General features: G+C 35.6%; 1 protein-coding gene across 1 annotated transcript in view; it reads right to left on the reverse strand.

Annotated features, from left to right (window-relative positions):
• The window catches only part of Swap70 (switching B cell complex subunit SWAP70), a 69,039-nt gene that overhangs the window by 32,876 nt on the left and 15,649 nt on the right, over nt 1-20,514 (reverse strand). The window contains exons 2-3 of the mRNA XM_027942383.2: nt 18,140-18,280; nt 683-856 (exon numbers count right to left, since the gene is read on the reverse strand). Coding sequence (XP_027798184.1) covers nt 683-856; nt 18,140-18,280 — 315 coding nt within the window. The remainder of the gene's footprint in view (nt 1-682; nt 857-18,139; nt 18,281-20,514) is intronic.

The following is a 20,514-nucleotide window of genomic DNA, read 5'->3' on the forward strand; positions in this document are numbered from 1 at the left end:
TAGCACAGATACAATACTTCTATTTTTCCTATTTTCTAAGAGTTCAAGAAAAATAACCCAGAACAAAACAAGCAGATGTCCTTTTTCATTTACTTTGAGAAGTACTGTAAAAAGTCATACTCTTAGACTTTAAAACAAGAACAGTATTTATTGGCTGGGGTTATAGGTCAGTTGGTAGAGCACTTGCCCAGCACATCTGAGGCACTCGGGTTCGATCCTCAGCATCACATAAAAATAAAATAAAAGTATTGTGCCCATCTACTATAAAAAATATTTTTAAAAAAACCAAGAAAGAATAGTATTTACTTATAAAACAACCGTGAAAACAACATTCTGGATCCTCTTACCCACACAGCATCACTCAGCCAGGTGTTATGGTTTTGCCAATATGGAAGTAGACAGAAAATTACGTTGTCACTTATACTGAACAAGACTTTGGACGCAAGGATGGCATTTTAAACAGGAAAAATTCCATCCTCTCTACAAATCTCCAGAGGTTTTACATACCCTCAAATCACTTAAGTTTGGGGCTTTTCTGGAGACAAGCTGTTTTACCTCTACTCTAAAAACACTAGTCAAGGTTCTCCTTCCATATCTACATTAAATCAACACAAATACTTCCAAGTCAGATCTAATCAATGCTAAGATGGCCATGTAAAAATTCCCCAAAGCCACACCTTACCTCTTCAGGAACAATAATTAATGGATACTTGTCCTCAGATAAAAAGTTGAAAATAACCCATACTTTAAATGCATCTTCTTCTGTAATAAGCAGAGGGCTCTTTGTGAGGTTTTTTTTTACACAGAGGGTCCAACACATTCTATTGAATTCAATCTTGTCAAAGTTATCTTGGACCTAAAAAGGAATGAGAAAAAACTCCAATGAAACAGTTCAAAATAAGGGTTATATAAGCCAAGTAAAATAGAAGGAAAAGCCTACTTCAGGATTCTATGTTAATCAATTCAACTAACCAACAGCCATACCCCACATATTTGCTCTAAGTAATGCACTTTCAATTGTTCAACTGAGAACATTATGTTTATCCTGACACTGAAGCAATGTCTGTCCACATCACTAACTGGGCAGTTATTGTTTGGGTTTTTTTTCATGAATACACATTAGCTTTTATATAGATTAGCAACCTAATAAAAAGGAGGAGCTGAGAATGTCATTACTCCGTGTTAGCCACATCAGAAACCTCATCTATACCTATATGGTCAAAGAAGAGTCCATCTTTTAGAAACTCTAAAAAGATAGCCTTGTCATTCTTCACTCATTCATTTAAGCAATCAATATTCCCTCAGCATTTACTATGAGCCAAATATTATGCTATAAATTAAGGATACAAAGAAATAAGAACTTGATCTTAGAATGTGCTCTTAGAATGTACACAGTTTATTAAAGAAAACTTATGTAGCTGGGCGTGGTGGTGCACAACTTTAATCCCAACAGCTTGGAGGCTGAGGCAAGAGGATCACAAGTTCAAAGCCAGCCTCAGCAATTTAGCTAGGCCCAAAGCAACTTAGCAAGACCCTGTCTCAAAATAAAAAATAAAAAGGGTGGAAGTAATTCAATACCCAATACCAAAAACAAAACAAAACATAGGTAAAAGATGAAGTATAATGTAACAGTGTATGATTCAAAAGATTTTTTTCACTATTCAACAAGTAAAGTTCAGAGAGCAATTATTATTTGCCAGGAAAAGTGCAAAGACACCCAACATAATACTAGTCCATGTCTCCGAGGAACATAAAAACAAGTACTATGATAAACAGAGAATTCCATGGGAACACAGAAGAACTAATTCAATCTTAAGATTCAAGGGAAGATTTGCAGAATGAGTGCTATGACAACAAAGCTGAGTCCCAAAGGTCCTTCAAAAGTCCAACAAATTAAAAATGGGATGTAGGGTATTCCAGGTAGTAAAACAGAATGTGAAAAAGTCCAGAGGTAAAGACAACTATGGTTAGTTTGGAAGGACCATAGTCAGTTTAATGTGAAGGGTGCACTTGATGCTGAAGGTTGATATCAGAAAGGCTCCTTATAAACGCAGCGAACAGAAACCATCTTGAGTTCCTTTAAATAGAAAAGAAATTTATTGGAAAAACAATTGGGCAACCTCTTAGATCCAAAATGAGAGCTGGAAAATGGAGATGCTGATATCAGGTTACTACCAAGGCAGGGCAGGGAACCAGAACTATATCCAAAAACAATCACAGAAGAGTCTGGGAGAGAGGTGAGGATACCACCATTGTCCACAGGGGTTGTCACGCCCTTCTTGATTCTCTTGCCACTCTCTGCAGTGGGTCTCCACTAAGCCTGGGCCACATTCCTGTGCTCTGGCTGCCAAGAAGCAGGAAAAATGATGATCTAAACTTTTCAGCTCTCAATGTGAGACAGGTTCTGTTTCCCACCAAGACCCTACTGGATTTCCCAAACAGAAGAAAAACTTTTAAATGCTAGAAAGACCCAAAACGGCAAATGTCCACTACATGGAACATAATGAAAGGTGAAGCTAGAGAGGTAGATGAAGACTGGGTCATAAAGAGCCTGATCATTCAACTTTCTACTGATGGAGCGGGTGGACCCACAATCCTCATTTTCAAAGCCATATTTGGGGACAATATGAAAGATGTCCTTGAGGAGGCAGGAATGGCCAGCAGGACATGAGCTTTTCATTTTTAGAGAGAGATGAATAAAAAGTGCTGTGTACTCTGTAGGGAAGAAATCACTAGCTGGCTGCAGGGAGAAGCTTCTTTTGATCTCTAACTAGAATTTCTGGTTGGCAAACCAGTCCCCCCACCCCCACCCCGCAGGAGTAGGAAGATCTCCTTTTGTTTTGCCTTCAGAACCTCATCTCTGTGGCACTATTTTCCATGCCTACATCACACACAACTGACTCGATAGAGGGAAAGCAGCAAGGGCAACAGTAATTGCTGCTGCTAAAGGTAAATATCATCCCTATTTCACAAATCAGGAAATACAAGTTTGGAAAAACTGAGTACTTTTATCAGGTTCACATGGCTAGTAAATGTCAAAACCAGAGTTTCAACAAAAGCTCAAATGCCAGTTTTTTTCAAACTGCTGGCTAAACTCAATAGATGGAGACCATCTATGTCATAGAGGACACCTATGCAGAACTAGTATCAAAGGCCACTTCCACCAGCTCCACCCACACCGTGAAAACACTAAGTGGAAGATATGCCACACAGGGGAAATGACATGTTCATGAAAGCATATCTTGCTCTGAGGAACAAGAAGTGATTCTATGTGGAATATGTGGTGAATCATAGAATTCCCAAAAGGGAGGAGCTAGAAAAGTGGCTGCAAAAGCAAAGAAAGACCAAATCATGAAGGATTTAATAATTCTAACAAACAGCCTGTACAAAAACACCAGTTTAAGGGTTTTAGAACAGAAAACAAGCAGTTCATAGGCAGCCCAGGTTAGTACTTTGTAGAAAAGATGATATTTAAAGTGAACTTTAAGATATAGAGATGGTTCTAAAGGGCAGGAGAAGAAAAGCCATGAGCCAAGGCACAAAGGCAACAGGTGCCACCTGGGTATAGGGAATGGTGAGTAGCCAAGTTGGGTTGACAAGGCTGCAGGAATAAGTTAAAGGCAGATGTATGCTATGCTTTGGAATTGACTTTATTAACACAGGAGGAAATCAGCAAAGATTTTTGAGTAAAGAGCAACAATTAGTTCTATGTTTTAGGAAAATTATACAGACAAAATTACACTAGGTGGGTTTCAGTAGGTAAACGACCATATAAAGAGGAAAAAAACAAAAAGATCAGAAAATTACTGCAAAACTACCAGGCAAAAGGAATTAACAACCCCAACTAGAGTAAGATCTTGGTAAAAATGGATAGAAGGGATGAATATAAAACAGATAAGATTTGGGGACCAGATCAGTGTCTTGACAAAACAAAGGAGAGGGCTGGGGATGTAACTCAATGGTACAGTACTTGCCTGGTATGTGCAAGGTACTGGGTTCAAACTCCAGCACTGCAAACAACAACAAGGGGAGAGGGAAAGGGAAAGTATTCAGTTATGGACATCCTGAAGTTCTGCCAAGACATTTAGACACAGGTATCCAAAGACAACCAGAGAAGTGACATGCAACCTATAAGAGAGGCAGATTTATGAATCAAATGCAAAATGAAAATGACTGAAGTCACAACTGCCAATGAGATCACTGAAAGAGAACATAAGGCAAGAAAAGAAATGAGGTCAAAAATGGAACTTCAGCGGCTGGAGTTGTGGCTCAGCGGTAGAGGGCTCATCTAGCACGGGCAAAGCCCTGGGTTCAATCCTCAGCACCACGTAAAAACAAAATAAAAAGGTATTGTGTCCAACTACAACTAAAATTTAAAAAAAAAAATAGAACTTCAAGGTACACCTGAAGTTCCATTTTTACAAAGGGAGAGGAGGAAGTGTAATTATAATGAAAGAATCAAAGTGGTAGAAAACAAGAAACAATGAAAACTGTGAGAAAATAGTTAAGAAAAAAAATTTATTAATAGTGCCCAATGCCACAGAGAGGTCATAGGAAAAGGGAGTTTAAAAAAGACCACTATGGGCTGGGGATGTGGCTCAAGTGGTAGCATGCTCGCCTGGCATGCATACGGCCCGGGTTCAATCCTCAGCACCACATACAAACAAAGATGTTGTGTCCGCCGAAAACTAAAAAATAAATGTTAAAAAAAAATTCTCTGTCTCTCTTTCTCTCTCTCTCTTAAAAAAAGACCACGATTTTGCAATTCTGAGATCACTAGTTACCTCCAGACTGCAATTGGGGCCGGAAACCAATTATATTCTCCATATGTCAGATTGCCTAAAAAAGAATAGTAGCTTTTTGAACCAAGTTCACTATATCTTACTTATTTTTAATAAGCTGTCTGGCTCATTTCTTCTCTAAAGCCTAATCGACTACTTTGGTTTATTCTTGTTCAAAGGTATATTAAATGATGGAATTTACACTTTTAAAAAAGTACAATATTGCCAGGCACAGTGGCACACACCTGTAATCCCAGCAACTCAGGTAGCTGAAGCAAAAGGACAACCTCAGCAATTTAACAAGACCCTATCTCAAAATAAAAAATAAAAAGAGATGGGGTGCATGCAGTTCAGTGATAAAGTGCCCCTGGGTTCAATCCCTAGTACTATAAAAAGTACAATATCAATTCATATAAGAAAAGTCCACAGCAACCTTTATACTTGATGGTGAAAAAACAAAAGCCTTTCCTTATAAAGTTCCTCAAGGAATAAGGCAAGGGTGCCCACTCTTGCCACTTCTCAACACAGTACTGGAAGTTCTAACCAGAGCAATTACACACTAAAAGAAGTAAGAAGCATACAAGCTGGAAAGGAAGAAGTAAAATTACCTTTTTGTGTATGACACGATCTTATATGTAGTAACCCCTAAAGTTCCACACAAACACCACTAGAATAAATGAATTTAGCAAAGTTGCAGGACACAAAAATCAACCCCCCCAAATCCGTTACATTTCTATATACTTACAATGAATAAACCCAAAACAAAAATAAGAAAGTATCAGTTACTGAACAGAGACACTTCACATAAGAAGAAATACAATCAGTCAACAAATATATGAAAAAATGTTCAACAACTCTAGCAATTAGAGAAATGCAAATTAAAACTTCACTGAGATTTCCTCTCACTCCAGTCAGAATGGAAATTATCAAGAATACAAGTACCAATAAATATTGGCAACGATGTTGGGGGAAAAGTTACACTCATACATTCCTGGTAGTACCACAAACTAGTACAACCATTCTGGAAAGCAATATGGAGATTTCTTAGAAAACCTGGAATGGAACCACAATTTGACCCAATTATCCCACTCTTCAACATATATCCAAAGGACTTAAAATCAGCATACATAATGACATTGCCATATTAATATTTATAGCAGCTCAATTCACAATAGCTACATTATGGAAGCAACCTAAATGCCCTACAACAGATGACTGGATAAAAAATGTGGTATATACACACAATGGAATATTACTCAGCCATAAAGAAGAATAAAATTATGGCATTTGCTGATAAATAGATGAAACTGTAGACTATCATGCTAAGTCAAACAAGCCAATCACCCCCCAAAAAAAAAACAAAGGCCAGTTCTCTCTGATGTGTGGAGGCTAACATAATAAGTAGGGTAGGGGGATAGAAATTCATTGGATTAGACAAAGGAGGGGAATGAGGGAAGGATGGGGGATGGGAACAGGAAAGACAAAATGAATCAGACATAACTTTCTTATGTTCATATGTGAAGATACAACCAGTGAATATACAACCATATCATGTATAACCTCAAGAATGGGAAATTATACTCCATATATGTAAAATATGTTGAAATACACTCTACTGTCAAGCATATCCAAAAAGAACAGATTTTTAAAAAGAAAATATCAGTTACAATAGCATCAAAAAGAATAAAATGCTCAGGAATTAAATTAACCAAGAAGGGGAAAAGACCTATACAATGAATACTACAAAATGCTGCTGAAAGAAAGTTTAGGAGATACAAATAAATGTAAAGACAACCCACGTTGTTGGAAGACTTAATACTGTTAAGATGATCACACAACTTAAGCAATCTATAGATTCAATGCAATCCCTATCAAAACCCCAATACACTGTTTGCAGAAACAAAAACATCTGAAATTCATATGGAATCTTAAGGCACCCCAAAATAGCCAAAAAAAAATCTTGGGGGGGAAAGAAATCAAAACTGGAAGCCACATACCTCCTGACTTCAAGACATATTACAAAGCTATAGTAATCAAAACAGCATAGTACTGACAAAAAAGACAGATATATAGACCAGTGGAACAGAATAAAGAACCCAGAAATAAACCATCATGCATATGATCAAATGATCTTCAACAAGGTTGCCAAGAATACACAACAGGGAAAAGATAAGAGTCTTCAACACATAGTACCAAGAAAACTTTATATTCATATTGACAGTAAATGAAGATAGATCCTTACTTAACATCACTTACAAAAATTAACTCTGAATTTATTAAAGACCTAAATCTCAGACCTAAATCTCCTAGGAGAAAACACAGGGATTTGAATGCTTGATGACACTGAACTGGCAATGACATTCTTGGATGTGATATATTAAAAAAAAAAACAAGCAACAAAATCAAAAACAGAAATGGAACTACAACACGCTTAAAAACTTCTGTACCACAAAGGAAATAATCAACAGAGTGAAAAGGCAACCTACAGAGTGGAATAAAATATTTTTGAAAACCATATATTGGATAAGAGAGTAATATCTAAGCTGGATGCAGTTGTGAAAAACCTGTAATACCAGCAATTCAGGAGGCGGAGGCAGGAAGGTCAGTTCAAAGCCAGCCACAGCAACTTTGTGAGACTTTCAGACACTTATCGAGACCGTATCTCAAAATAAAAAATAAAAAGGACTGGGGATGTAGTTTGTGGTAGAGCACCCGTGGGTTCAATCCCCAATACCAAGAAAAAAGAAGAAGAAGTTAACATCTAGAATATACCAAGAACTCCTACAACTCAACAACATCAATAAAATCAATTTAAAAATGGACAAAGAAGAAAAATAAAAATAAAAATAAACAAAGGATCTGAATAGACATGTCTCTACAGAATATAAACAAATTTTCAACAAGCATATGAAAAGATGCTCAACACATTTATCATCAGGAAAATGCAAATTAAAGTACAATGAGGGCTGGGCTGTGGCTCAGCGGTAGAGCGCTCCCCTCGCACATGGGAGACCCTGGGTTCGATCCTCAGCACCACATATAAATAAATAAAATAAAGGTATTGTGTCCAACTACAACTAAAAAATAAATATTTTTTAAATAAATAAATAAAGATATTGTATCCATCTACAGCAAAAAAATATTAAAAAAAAAAAAACTGAAAAGAAGACCTTGAAGAGATTTGCACACCACGTTCACTGCACCATTATTTGCATTACCCAATATATGGAAGCAACCTAAATATCCATCAGAAAGATGAACAGAGAAATGTGATATATATGTAGATATATAGATACATAAATAGCCAATAGAATATTATTTGACCTTAAAAAAAGGAAATTCTGTCATTTGCTACAACACAGATGATCCTTAAGAATATTATGCTAAGTGAAATAAGCCAATCATAAAAGTTAAATAATGCATGATTTCACTTATAAGATATCTAACTAAAGTAAAAACCAAGAGAAGAATAGTGGTTGCCAGGGTCTGGGGAAGAAGGAAAAGGGGCATTATCCAATAGAGTTGGAGGCCTTCAAGGAGAAAAAAGCTTTAGGGGCTGGAGTTGAAGCTCAGTGGTAGAGTGCTTGCCTCATACGTGTGAGGCGCTGGGTTCAATTCCTAGCACTACATATAAATTAGCAAATAAAATAAAGGTCCATTAACAACTAAAAAAAAATTTTAAAAAAAGAAGAAAAAGTTCTAGAAATCTCTCTACAGCAATATGCATATAATTTAAAATACCACATATATCCTTAAAACTGTTAAAAGAGTAAATTTATGTTATGCATTTTCAAACACAATTCTTTTTTTAAAAAAATATTTATTTTTTTTAGGTATAGATGGACACAACACAATGCCTTTATTTTTATATGGTGCTGAGGATCGAACCTGGGTCCCGCCCGTGCGAAGTGAGCATTCCACCACTGAGCCACAATCCCAGCCCCTAAACACAATTCTTTCCATATATTTATTGGTGCATCATAATTATTCATAATAGTAGGGTTCATACATGCACAAAATATAACAATAAAACTAGGCCAATATCATTCTCCAGTATGCCCCATTTCCCTCTCTTCCTCCCTCCCCTGGTCCCTATCACAATTTTTTTAAGTACAAAATCCATTACTTTTCAACATTAAATAGTACATAAAGAATTAGCATTCAAGTGCTTTCACATGAGGGATTACACCAAACAAAGTAATGAAATTCCATTTGGGGTCTGCAGGATTTCATACACCATATGCTAAAACAAATAGTGATGTTCAATGCTCTAAGATAAAGGAACATATATGATGAGCTAATTTTTTAAACTGCTACCAAGTATTTGATTATTATTAAATTATATGATATTCTGGAAGGAAAAGATAAAATAGAGAAAATGCAATATGCTGATCAGAGTGCACATAGAAGGCAACTATATGTGTAGGAAAGGGAAAAGAATAAATCATCTTTGCTGTTCATGTAGTCAAGTCTGTAAAAATATCTGTCTTTGGGGCTGGGGTTGTGGCTCAGCAGCAGAGCACTCACCTAGCACATGCAAAGCATTGGGTTCGATCCTCAGCACCACATAAAAATAAATAAATAAATAAAGCTATTGTGTCCAATTACAACTAAAAAATATGTATATGTGAAAAAAAATCTCTTTGAGCTGAACTGCAGCTCAAGACCTTTATTTTAGGTCCTCTCTTTTACTATACATCTGATAATATGCAAATATTTATTAGCTGTCTACTACAAGTCAGTCAGCATATATGAGAGTCCCACATCAAATAAGACAGAGTCCCCACTTTACAGAGCTTCTAGTCACTAGGAATCTGATGTGATGAGGAATACAGTTATGTGCAATGCTACAATCAAGAAGAGTACAGGGTGCTCTGGAATATAATTCAGATGATGGGGATGGAGGCTAAATGCAAATTATGCTTACTTATGAAGGGTACATAAGGATTATTTAGGTAAAAATAGAGCAGAGTCATAAGCCAGGATTTTTCTGTTAGTGCTCTGCACTCGGCTATTGAACGGAAATGTCAAAGGGCTAGATGCTTAGGGATTGTTTCAGGAATGTGAAAAAAAAAAAAAGTGCAAGGGATTGTTTACATAAGGTCATCACTTATTTTTTACCAATTTTTAAAAGGCTCAAGAATAGTAAATTTTTGCTGGGTGCAGTGGCGCACATCTATAATCCCAGGGCTCGGAAAGCTGAGACAGGGGGATCGAGAGTTCAAAGCCAGCCTCAGCAAAGCGAGGTGCTAAGCAACTCCGTGAGACCCTATCTCTAAATAAAATACAAAATAGGGCTGGGGATGTGGCTCAGTGGTTGAATGACCCTGAGTTCAATCCCCAGTACAAAAAAAAAAAAAAAAAGGATAGCAAGTTTTTATATCTATTAGGATAGTGGCAGTTATTAAAAAAAAAAAAAGAGGAAGAAGAAAAAAAAACAAGAAAGAAGATGTGTATAAACAGTAAATGGGTGAACAAATGTGGTATGTCAACACAATGGAATATTATTCAGCCATAAAAAAGTACTGACACATGATACAACATGGATAAACCTTGAAAATATTATGTTATGTTAAAGAAGCCAGATGCAAAAGGCTACACTTTATACGATTAATAAGAAATATTCTGAACAAGCAACAGGGAGTCAGAAAGTAGATTAATGGTTGCTAGGGGGCTGGGGAAAGGCAGAATGAGACTGACTACTTATAGATATTGGATTTCTTTGGGGGATTAGAGAATTAGAGATGATGACTGTATAACACAATGATGTACTAAAATTATTGAATTATACACCTTAAAATGGGTAAGTTTTGGGCGTGAAATGGTAGGTCTGAGCTGGGGATATAGCTCAGAGGTAAAGTACTTGCCTAGCAAGCACAAGGCCCTGGTTGGTCCCCAGCACTGCAAAAAACAAACTAATAAAACAGTAAATTTTATGTTATGTCAATTATATCTCAATGGAAAAATATTAGTTTCATAAACCACTTAAACCAGAGCAAAAGTACAAAAACCAAAAAAATGGAGAAGGCAAAAGGGGAAGACTCTTACAGCCACACATACAATTCTAACCTCCAACTCTCTTCTGAGACCAAGTTCTAGATTTACTGTAGTTCACACAAAATCATGAATTCTTTAAAATAGAAGGCCATATTTTATTCACATTGCATCCTTTCTACACTGTATGCAGGTTCATTTGCTCATCTGTTCACCAAGTGCCAGTCATTGTGTTAAGACTGGACAACAGTGAATCAGCCCTCACCATCACAGGACTTACACACCACACTGTAAGCAGAATCCAACCCCAAACATCACAGCAACAGCGTAGCACCTATATGCTGAAAATTCTTAGTCCTCAGAAGGAAAAGGATAGGATGCTGTGAGAACACATCATGAGATTGTTATTAGCTCTGGAAAGGGTGGGGTGCCACCTTAGGAAACCTCCCTGAGGAAGTGACAAGCACACAAATATCAGAGGATGGACAAGAAGTGACTGCATCTTAAGGGTGGAGGAAGTCTTACAGCAAAGGAAGCAGCATATCTGAAGGCTCTGAGGCAGAAAGAGTCTGGGTAATATGAGGAACAGAGAAAGGTCAATGCTGTTGCACTGAAGTAAACAACTCAAATGCCTATCCATTGGTGAGTGTGTTAACAAAATGTGGTGAATCCGTAACAGAATATTATTTGGCTATAAAAAGGAATGAAGCACTATTACATGTTACAACATGGATAAACCTTGAAAAATGTGCTAAGTAAAAGAAGCTAGAAACAAAAGGCTCCATATTATATGACTCCATTAACATTAAATGTCCAAAATATGCAAATCCATAGATAGAAAACAGACGGTGCTATTGCTGTAAGAAGGGGGTTGTAAGAAGGGGAGTGTGACTGCTAATGAGTATGGAATTTTAGGGGGAAGGAATAGTGAAAATATTCCAAAATAGATTGTGGTAATTAATAGGTCACACAAAATAGTAACTAAACTAAAACCACTAAATTGCATGTGTCAAATAGGTAAATTATACAGTATATGAATTATATGTCAATAAAGCTTTTTTTTAAACAATATTTCTTTATAGCACTCTGACATTTACAGTGTTGATCAAAGTATTCACAGCAGCATAGTAACCCATAGTTCTCAGCATGAATCCCCTTTATTTGCTCAGAAGTGTAGAGTTCTCTGTTGATTCACAAATACAATGAAAATGTAGAGTACAACTTGGTCAATGTGCCAAATTAAAACCATATGACTTACAGCATGTCTGTAATCTAGCTATTCAGGAGGCTAAGGCAAGAGGATCATGAGTTCAAGGCCAGCCTGAGTAACCTATCAAGGCCCAGTCTCAAAAAAAAAAAGACTATATGACTTGCAAACAACAATGAAAGAAAAAATAATACAGACTACAAAGCAGAAAAACATACAAAAATATGGGTTTGCATAGTTAAGAGCATTACCACTTCATATTCAGTGATGGCTATCAGGCACACAGTGGAAGTACTCTGAGAGCTGAAGGCACAGCTATTTAACCAGCAAAAGAAACCTGAACCCACATGTTATGCAAGACCTAACTGCCACACGAGCACCAAGCATGCTAATAAAGTTCACACACCAAAGGGGAAAAGAGCATAAAAGTCTAGACTAGACTAGAAAAACACACTGCAGAAACTTCTAGTCTTAAAGGAGATGACATTAAGCCGAATGTTCTGTTTTTCTCTTGTATGCATGTTCCAAAAAACAAAACAATAAAAAAAAAAAAAAATCTGTTGGAAAGAATCAGAGTCTCCAAGTTGAAGTTGGTATGTTGCCAATGAATTACCGGTTTTAATCACATAGCAAAGACCAAGTCTTGCTCTATAGAGTCAGGGAAAAGAACTGACAATGATTTGGACCAGCAAGCTTAATCAGCCATTAAATCTCATGAAAGAATTAGACTGCCTCTTAAACATGCTGAAGCAGAACTAGTTTTCTATGTAGTTCCTTGGACTAAAAAGAAAAAAGTATTAATATACCAATTTCTTCAATTATTCACCATCTGATAATCCAGGTATGGTGTCATTTTGAAAAAAAAAAAAAAGAAGTAGAAGAAGAAAAATTCACTAAAATTTCTTCCTAGATGTTTGTGAAATTCCACTCTCTTGCTAAAGAAGGAATTTAGCAAAGATAGCATGCAGGGAAGGCAAAATATTTGATAAAAGAACAACAGACAAGTTAATCATGTAAGTTTCAGAAAAACTAAAAATAAATTCAATCAATGTGAAGAACAACAGGAATGATTATCAGGAAGTAAACACAGAAGCCAAATATAAAAATTACCTTTTATTAAAGTGAGTTTCAACAAAATTGTATGTTAGTCCCAACCCCTTCAAAATAATACTCTCAGGAGAAAGCAAAAGACCTCTAAAATAACCTGGAGACAAACTAACCAAATGGAGACTAAAGAATACCACACACTAAGAGAAAAGAATCATCCTAAAACACTTGAAAGACTCTAAGAGAACTGGATGGATGCTGCAATAGTTTGAGATTATAAGAATTTTTTTTTCCAGAAAAAGTATAAAGGGTTTAAGTGAAGTATGACCCAGCATGCAGTGGGCCACCTTCAAGAGAGAAAACAACCTGCTGTCAGACTTTTTTTTAAGTAACTCCACCCCTGTCTTCAACTAATATTTCCCTGCATAACCAAATAACTAAGAAAAAACATAATTCTGAAAGGGAGTTATTGATCCTTCAAGAGTACAGTTAAAGGGATGCTAGTGGAAAAAATAAATGGTTTAGTTCCAAAACTTATTTAATCCTTATTAGCTAGGCCATCTTAGGCTACATTTCCTCCTGCATTAAATAGAGATAATTCCAGTTCTACCTCACAGGATTAATATGAGGATCAAATGAGGCAGTACATATGAAAGCACACCTTGCAAATATCTAATCAATACTTCCTATTTTCTTTGCGTAACTAATGGCAATCTATAAGCTTTGTGTTAACATTCTTCAGTCACTATTGGTGTTTTTTTCCTCCCCAACCAAATTTCAAAACAAGGCACTAATCTTTGCACAATTTAAACCCACACCATGGAAACCTTGGCTGTCTTACTTGGATTGCAGGGCTGGCGAATTTCCACAACAGGTGGCTAAACAGTAACTCACTGTTCATCACATCCTCACTCGCTCCGTGAATAAGTTTTTCTCCAAATTAAGTGGTTCATTTTGGACTTTTGTCTCTTCCAGTTACAAAACTTTAAAATATCCAAATACTTAAACAACAAACATTTTAAAACTTAGAGTTGAAGAGGTTTAAAAAATATTTCATCATGGGAACAAAATGCAGTACTAAGGTATAGCACTTCAAGATATTAAACCAGTGAATATCCTCTCCAATGACCCGTTCCACATCACACATATTCTAGCACTAAAAATCAAAACAATTTCCAGATTTCTGAGAATTTCCCTGTATGTTCTAAATATTTTAATAAGACACAATTCTACTGTCTGTAATTTTTAAGATTAAATGCATGCACACAGAAGGTCATCAAATATTTGCTGAAGACGTATTTACTTTTTACTACAGAACAACTAATCAACGAACAAAATAGAGCAGCAAAAAAAACAAAAACAAAAAAACCTCCAGAAAATAGCATAGCATCTTACTGTGAAGATGCTTCAGATGTTCAGAAACCAACACGTTGATTAAATCTTTTAAACACTTTAAAAGGGCTCATAAAATTCACCCTGTTAAAGCACACAATTTGGCTATATATCCACAAGGCTTTACAACCATTATCACTATCTAGAACATTTTCATCATTCCCCCAAAGAAACTCCAAGCCATTAGTAGTCACTCATCATTTCAACACCCCCCAACAGTCCCTGGCAATCTATAGTCTATTTTTCATCTCTATATATTTGCCTATTTGGGACCTTTTATATAAATGGAATCATAAAATATATGAGTTTTCTAGTTTTGAGTAAATCTTCCATTTCATTATCATGTGGTTTGTTTTCTTCCTAACTAAACATGACTGTACAACATGGTAACTGTAGTTAATAACAATATACTATACACTTGAAAAACTGCTAAGAGTAGATTCTAAGTATTTTGACTATAAAATGGTAAGTATGAGATTATACACGTTACTCTGATTTCACCATTCTGCAGTATATACTACTTCAAAACATGTAATACACTATAAATATATATGGTTTTATTTGTTGAATAAAAAAAAAATCAGGGAGGAAAGCACATACACAACATATACAACATGTATACATACACAGATACACATGTATACATACACAGATATATATATACACACACACATATATATATACACACATATACATATACGCACCAAGAAAGATCAGGAAATTGTACTGTGGGGCTGATGGATAATAGATATAGATACAAAAAAGTACTCTGCAAATGAACACACTGTAATTTTGATTACTTTATTTCAAAATTTCTGAAAAATATGATGCAGCCTCTTGTGATTTTTAAAAAGAATCCTGGGGCTAGAGTTATGGCTGAGTGGTAGAGTGCTTGCCTCCCATAAGTAAGGCACTGGGTTCCATCCTCAGCACCACATAAAAATTAATTAATTAATTAACTGATTGACTGATTGATTAATTAAAGGTATAGATTCCATCTACAACTAAAAAAAATATATATAAAAAAGAATCCTGGGGCTGGGGTCTTGGCTTAGTGGTAGATTCACATGCAGGGCCCTAGGTTCAATCCTCAGCACCACATAAAAATAAAGGTATTTAAAAAAAAAAAAATCCTGACCAACATTTTGACCTTTTCCATGTTACTAACCTATTACAATAAATGGTAATTACTATATTTTGCTATTGTAAAAGGACACTAAATTACTTTTAAATTTATATATAAATAAAAATCTGAAGTCACAAAAAATATATAAATAGTTGTGGTATTTAGGTGATAGGAAAATGGAGTCTTTAAAATATATTTTATTATTTTGGGGCTGGGGTTGTGGCTCAGTGGTAGCATGCTTGCCTAGCATACGTGAGGCACTGGGTTCAATTCTCAGCACCACATACAAATAAATAAAACAAAGGTCCATCAACAACTAAAAAATATTTTTAAAAAATAAAAATAAAATATATTTTATTTTTAATTTAAAAATGTTGTCACTCTTTGAAAGGCATTTTTGATGTATATCAAAAAAGTTCATACTTAGTGTAATAAGCAGATAAAACTAAGAATTCCCTAACTTTTGATATGAATATTACTGTCATAGCTAAACTAAATGTACATGATATGGAGATGACAATGACACTAATGTATTGTTCAGTAAAAAAGATACATTGCAGAACTGCACATATGATTCTTGATATAGAAAACAAAACATCACATATAGCCAGGCATAGTGGCTCACATCTGTAAATTGCAGCAACTGGAGACTACGGCAGGAGAATCACAAGTTCAAGGCCAGCCTCAGCAATTTAGCGAGTCCCAGAGCAACTTAGCAAAACCCTGTTTCAAAATAAAAATGGGCTGGGGATGTGATTCAGTGGCTAAGTGCCCCTGGGTTCAACCCCAATACCAAAAACAAATCAATCAATAAATAGCCAAAGCTGGCTTGAAATTTGTGACCTTTCTGCCTCAGCCTCCCCAACTGCAGAGATTAGAGACATGCACTACCAAACTCAGCTTGCTTGCTTGATTTATTTATCCATCTACCTATCTATATCTTTAATGATACTGAAGATTGAACCCAGGGTGCTCTACCACTGAGCTACATACATCTTCAACCCTTTTTATTTTTTTTTTTTATTTTTGTACCAGGGATTGAACCCAAGGCGCATTTAATACCAAGCAATATCCCCAGCCCTTTTTATTTTATTTTATTTTATTTTTTGAGACAGGGTATGGCTAAATTTCTTAGGGCCTTGCTAGGTTGCTGAGGCTGGCCTTAAACTTGCGATCCTCCTGTCTTAGCCTCCAGAGCTGCTGGGATTATAGGCATATACCACCATAACCAGCTTGCATGTAATTTTAAAAAGCTCTACAAAGATATTCACCAAACTGTTAAGAATGGTTATTCCTGGAGAATGACTGGAAACATTTTTTTAATTCACTTTTTATTCTATATATTTCTGCATTATGTATTTATTTCATAGTAAATGTACTTTCACAACATTTCAATCACCAATTTTTAAAAGTATTTAAATGTACCATCAGTTTACATTATTTTACTCTTTTCATGCATTAAATTCAACACTTGGGAGAGAAGGATAGGGAAAAAGTTATCAACAGGTACTAAGTTAAAGTCAGGAGTAAGAAGTTCTGGTGCGCTATTATACAGTAGGGTGACTAGAGATAATGATAATGCACTGTATATTTCTAAAAGCTGTAAGAAGGGATTGTGAAGTTTTTACTATAAGGAAGTGATAAATATTGGAAAGATGATTTTACCCCAATTTAAACATCATATAATATATACACATAAGGAAACATCACATGATATCCCAGAAATATGTACAATTTTTGTTTTTACATATCAGTTAAAAAATACATTTCATTTAAAGTTTTAAAAAAATGCAATACTTTCACAAGGCATCAGAATAAAAGCACTTTCTAAGAAGAGAGTAAAGGAGAAAGAACTCAGAGCTGAACTAGGTTTTGGGAAATGTCTAGATTAGGAGGGAGAGAGGGACAGGATGTGATCCCATAAAGATATCTCTGAAGAACTTAGAACATGGTATGTCATGGAATCAAAAATGAGAGGCCAGACACAGTGGCACACATCTGTAATTCCAGTGACCCAAGAGGCTGAGGCAGGAGGATCACATGTTCAATGCCAGCCTCAGCAATTTAGCAAGGCCTTACGCAACTCAACAAGACCCTATCTTGAAATTTATAAAAGGCTGGGAATATGGCTCCGTGGTTAAGTGCCCTGGATTCAACTCCAGTATCAAAAAATTTTTTTTCAACACTTTTATGTATAAATTATTAATGATCAGATCCAAAGGAAAAATTGAACATGGCAGCAAATATCAATAGATTATATATGGCTTCCAAAAACATGATAGTTTTTTAGATGTTGATGGACCTTTATTTTATTTATTTATATGTGGTGCTAAGAATCGAACCCAATGCTTCACGCATGCTAGGCAAGCGCTCTACCACTGAGCCACAACCCCAGCCCCCATGATAGGTTTTTATAGCATCCTACTTAGAATATAACCCAGAGGACACATTCAGGTGGTACCCTGAAATAGCTGGGATGAAAAGTTTATTGTATAATATGTATATTATATATTGAACTCACCAAAAAGGGGCTCTGGGACCCACTTGGTACATCAAACACAAGTGAAAGCAAGAAAAGGTTAAGAATGTTACCTTTTCCAAAATGAACTTGTTTAAATATGGCATGTAACCCTGGTTGGAGACAGGCCCTTCATCATCATCCCTGAAGTGCTCCTCAAGGGCAACAGGATCATGTGGAACCTTCAGAACTGTGCACAAGTTATGGGAAAGGACCTAAGGGAAAAAAAATAGTAGTTTAAAAGCACCCACTAAATCACTATGTGACACCTCCATTGTATGAACACAACACACAGTTCCCTGCCCTAGGCAGAGAAAGACCAAGAATATACCAGCAAGCCAGGCACAATGGCATACACTTGTAATCCCAGCAACTCAGGAATGACTGAGGCAGGAGGACCGAAAATTCAAGGCCAGCCTCAGCAATTTAGCAAAGCCCTAAGCAACCAAAATAGAACATTTTTTTTTAAAGGGGGCTAAGGATGTGGCTCAGTGTCCCCTGGGTTCAATTCTCAGTACCAAAAAGAGAAAGAATAAAGCAGCAAATTCATGGTAAGTACTGCTCAGCTGCTAGCCCCCTACTTATTACACATGAATCTCTCTCATTCCTCCCCAGTTTTGGTTTACCTCAAGCAAGTCTATTTTACATTCCTATATTAGCCAGGCTCCATGCAAGGTCTATGAATACAATTCTCCTTATTGTCTTTTATAAACATTAAAAAGAAAGGGAGGAGGTAAATGGTGTTCAAAATTATGTAGATCAGCATAAGTCAAATAGAGTTTATTTAGAGAAGGAATTGGATACTGGGCAGATATAGTCAGGTGTTCTGAATAAGGAAGCTGAGCTGGACAAATCACAACTTCTCTGGGCTTCAGTTTGTTCATATATTCAACAGAAAGAACAATTAATATACAAATATACCAAATACTAACTTGTAATCTGTTAAGTGTCCAAATATCTCTAAAATTCTATGTCTTTAGGCCAAGTTTCAGCAAAAGCACAAAAGAACACAAATATAAAAGAAAGAAATCAAGAGTGTGGTTTAGAAATAGAAAAATATCTCAGGTATGGTGATTACTAGAGATAGAGCAGGGGAAAAGGGTGAGGAAAAAAAGGCAGCTGGATTTGATCAGTTCATTCTGTATGCATGTATGCAAATATCACACCAAACCCCTTTAATATGTACAATTAATATGTTTTAATAAAAATCTCTGAAGCCACTAAACTGGTTGAAAAACACTTTGTAGAACATTTGCTTTCTACAGCAAAAATCATAAGACTACTACTGGTCTTGCAATAACCTAAGTGCATACTTCAACGTTCAGGCAGTAGGATTAACAGTTTGAGCTATCTCATGAAATTCTACTTAATGAAAATTTAAAAACAAAACTTAAGTCCCTTCCATTTCGTTTGTACATTCTAAACAGGTCAAATTACATATGTAAGGCTACAATGTCTTTAACCGAGAAATTTCCTAGATGTCAAATCCCATGTCAAATCCCAGATTAAAATATACCTTATTTTTCTCAGTATTACATATTTAACTACTTAAGAAGCCACATTCATCTCAGTAAACACTTTCAATTCCATGAAGCAAGTCATTCCTTTCTGCATATACATATTTCAGTACAATTTTTAAAGATTAAAAATTTTAATCTATAAAAAGAACATTTGAATACCTTTTTTCTAAATTGGTTTTGTTTCTCAAAGCTTCGTTTAGGTGCACATCCTTTTCTACATGCTCTACTGGTTTTAAGGAAGTAAATAAAGTAAAGGAAGTAAATTTACCACTTATTATAAATGTAGTAATGAAGACTTTTCTCAGTCCCTACAAAGCAGGTTGTGTTTGCCAGTAGAACACATGAAAAGAGCACCGTAAGGATTTTAATGAAGAATCTTGCGCCACAGTCAACAAAATCCTAAAAAGGTACATATTTTTTTCCCTCTCTATTTACCTAGTAAAACCTCTCTGGTAATTACCTGCCCCTAAGAGGTTTTGTGGAGATCAATTTCAAGAATGTAAAGTGCTTAAAAATTGTAAAGTACTATTGGAAATATAAGTTTTAGAGAAATGAAGAGCATATTTCTCAGCTGAAGATAAAAGGTCATTCAAATTATAAAATCATCTGGGACTTTACTAAGTAAAAATTCCCAACCACTGGCTAATCTATGTTACATTCATAAAACATTAAAAACCATAAGGAAGCTGGCTATGTACTGATATGAAAAGATCCCCAAGATTAATTATGAGAATATATAGTATGCCATCTTTTGTGTAAAGAAAAAGGAGGAAAAGTAAATTGTGGAAGGAGTTATTAAAAAAAAAGAAAGAAAGAAACTTAACTGCAAGTAGAAGGCCTTAATTGATGGGAAACCAGAGGTAAAGACAACTTTTCACTGCATCTCCCCATCTTATTCAAAAAAATTACATATTAAAGAATGCTCTACC

This window comes from Marmota flaviventris, chromosome 9 (genome assembly GCF_047511675.1).
Source record: "Marmota flaviventris isolate mMarFla1 chromosome 9, mMarFla1.hap1, whole genome shotgun sequence".
NCBI classification, from domain to species: domain Eukaryota; kingdom Metazoa; phylum Chordata; class Mammalia; order Rodentia; family Sciuridae; genus Marmota; species Marmota flaviventris.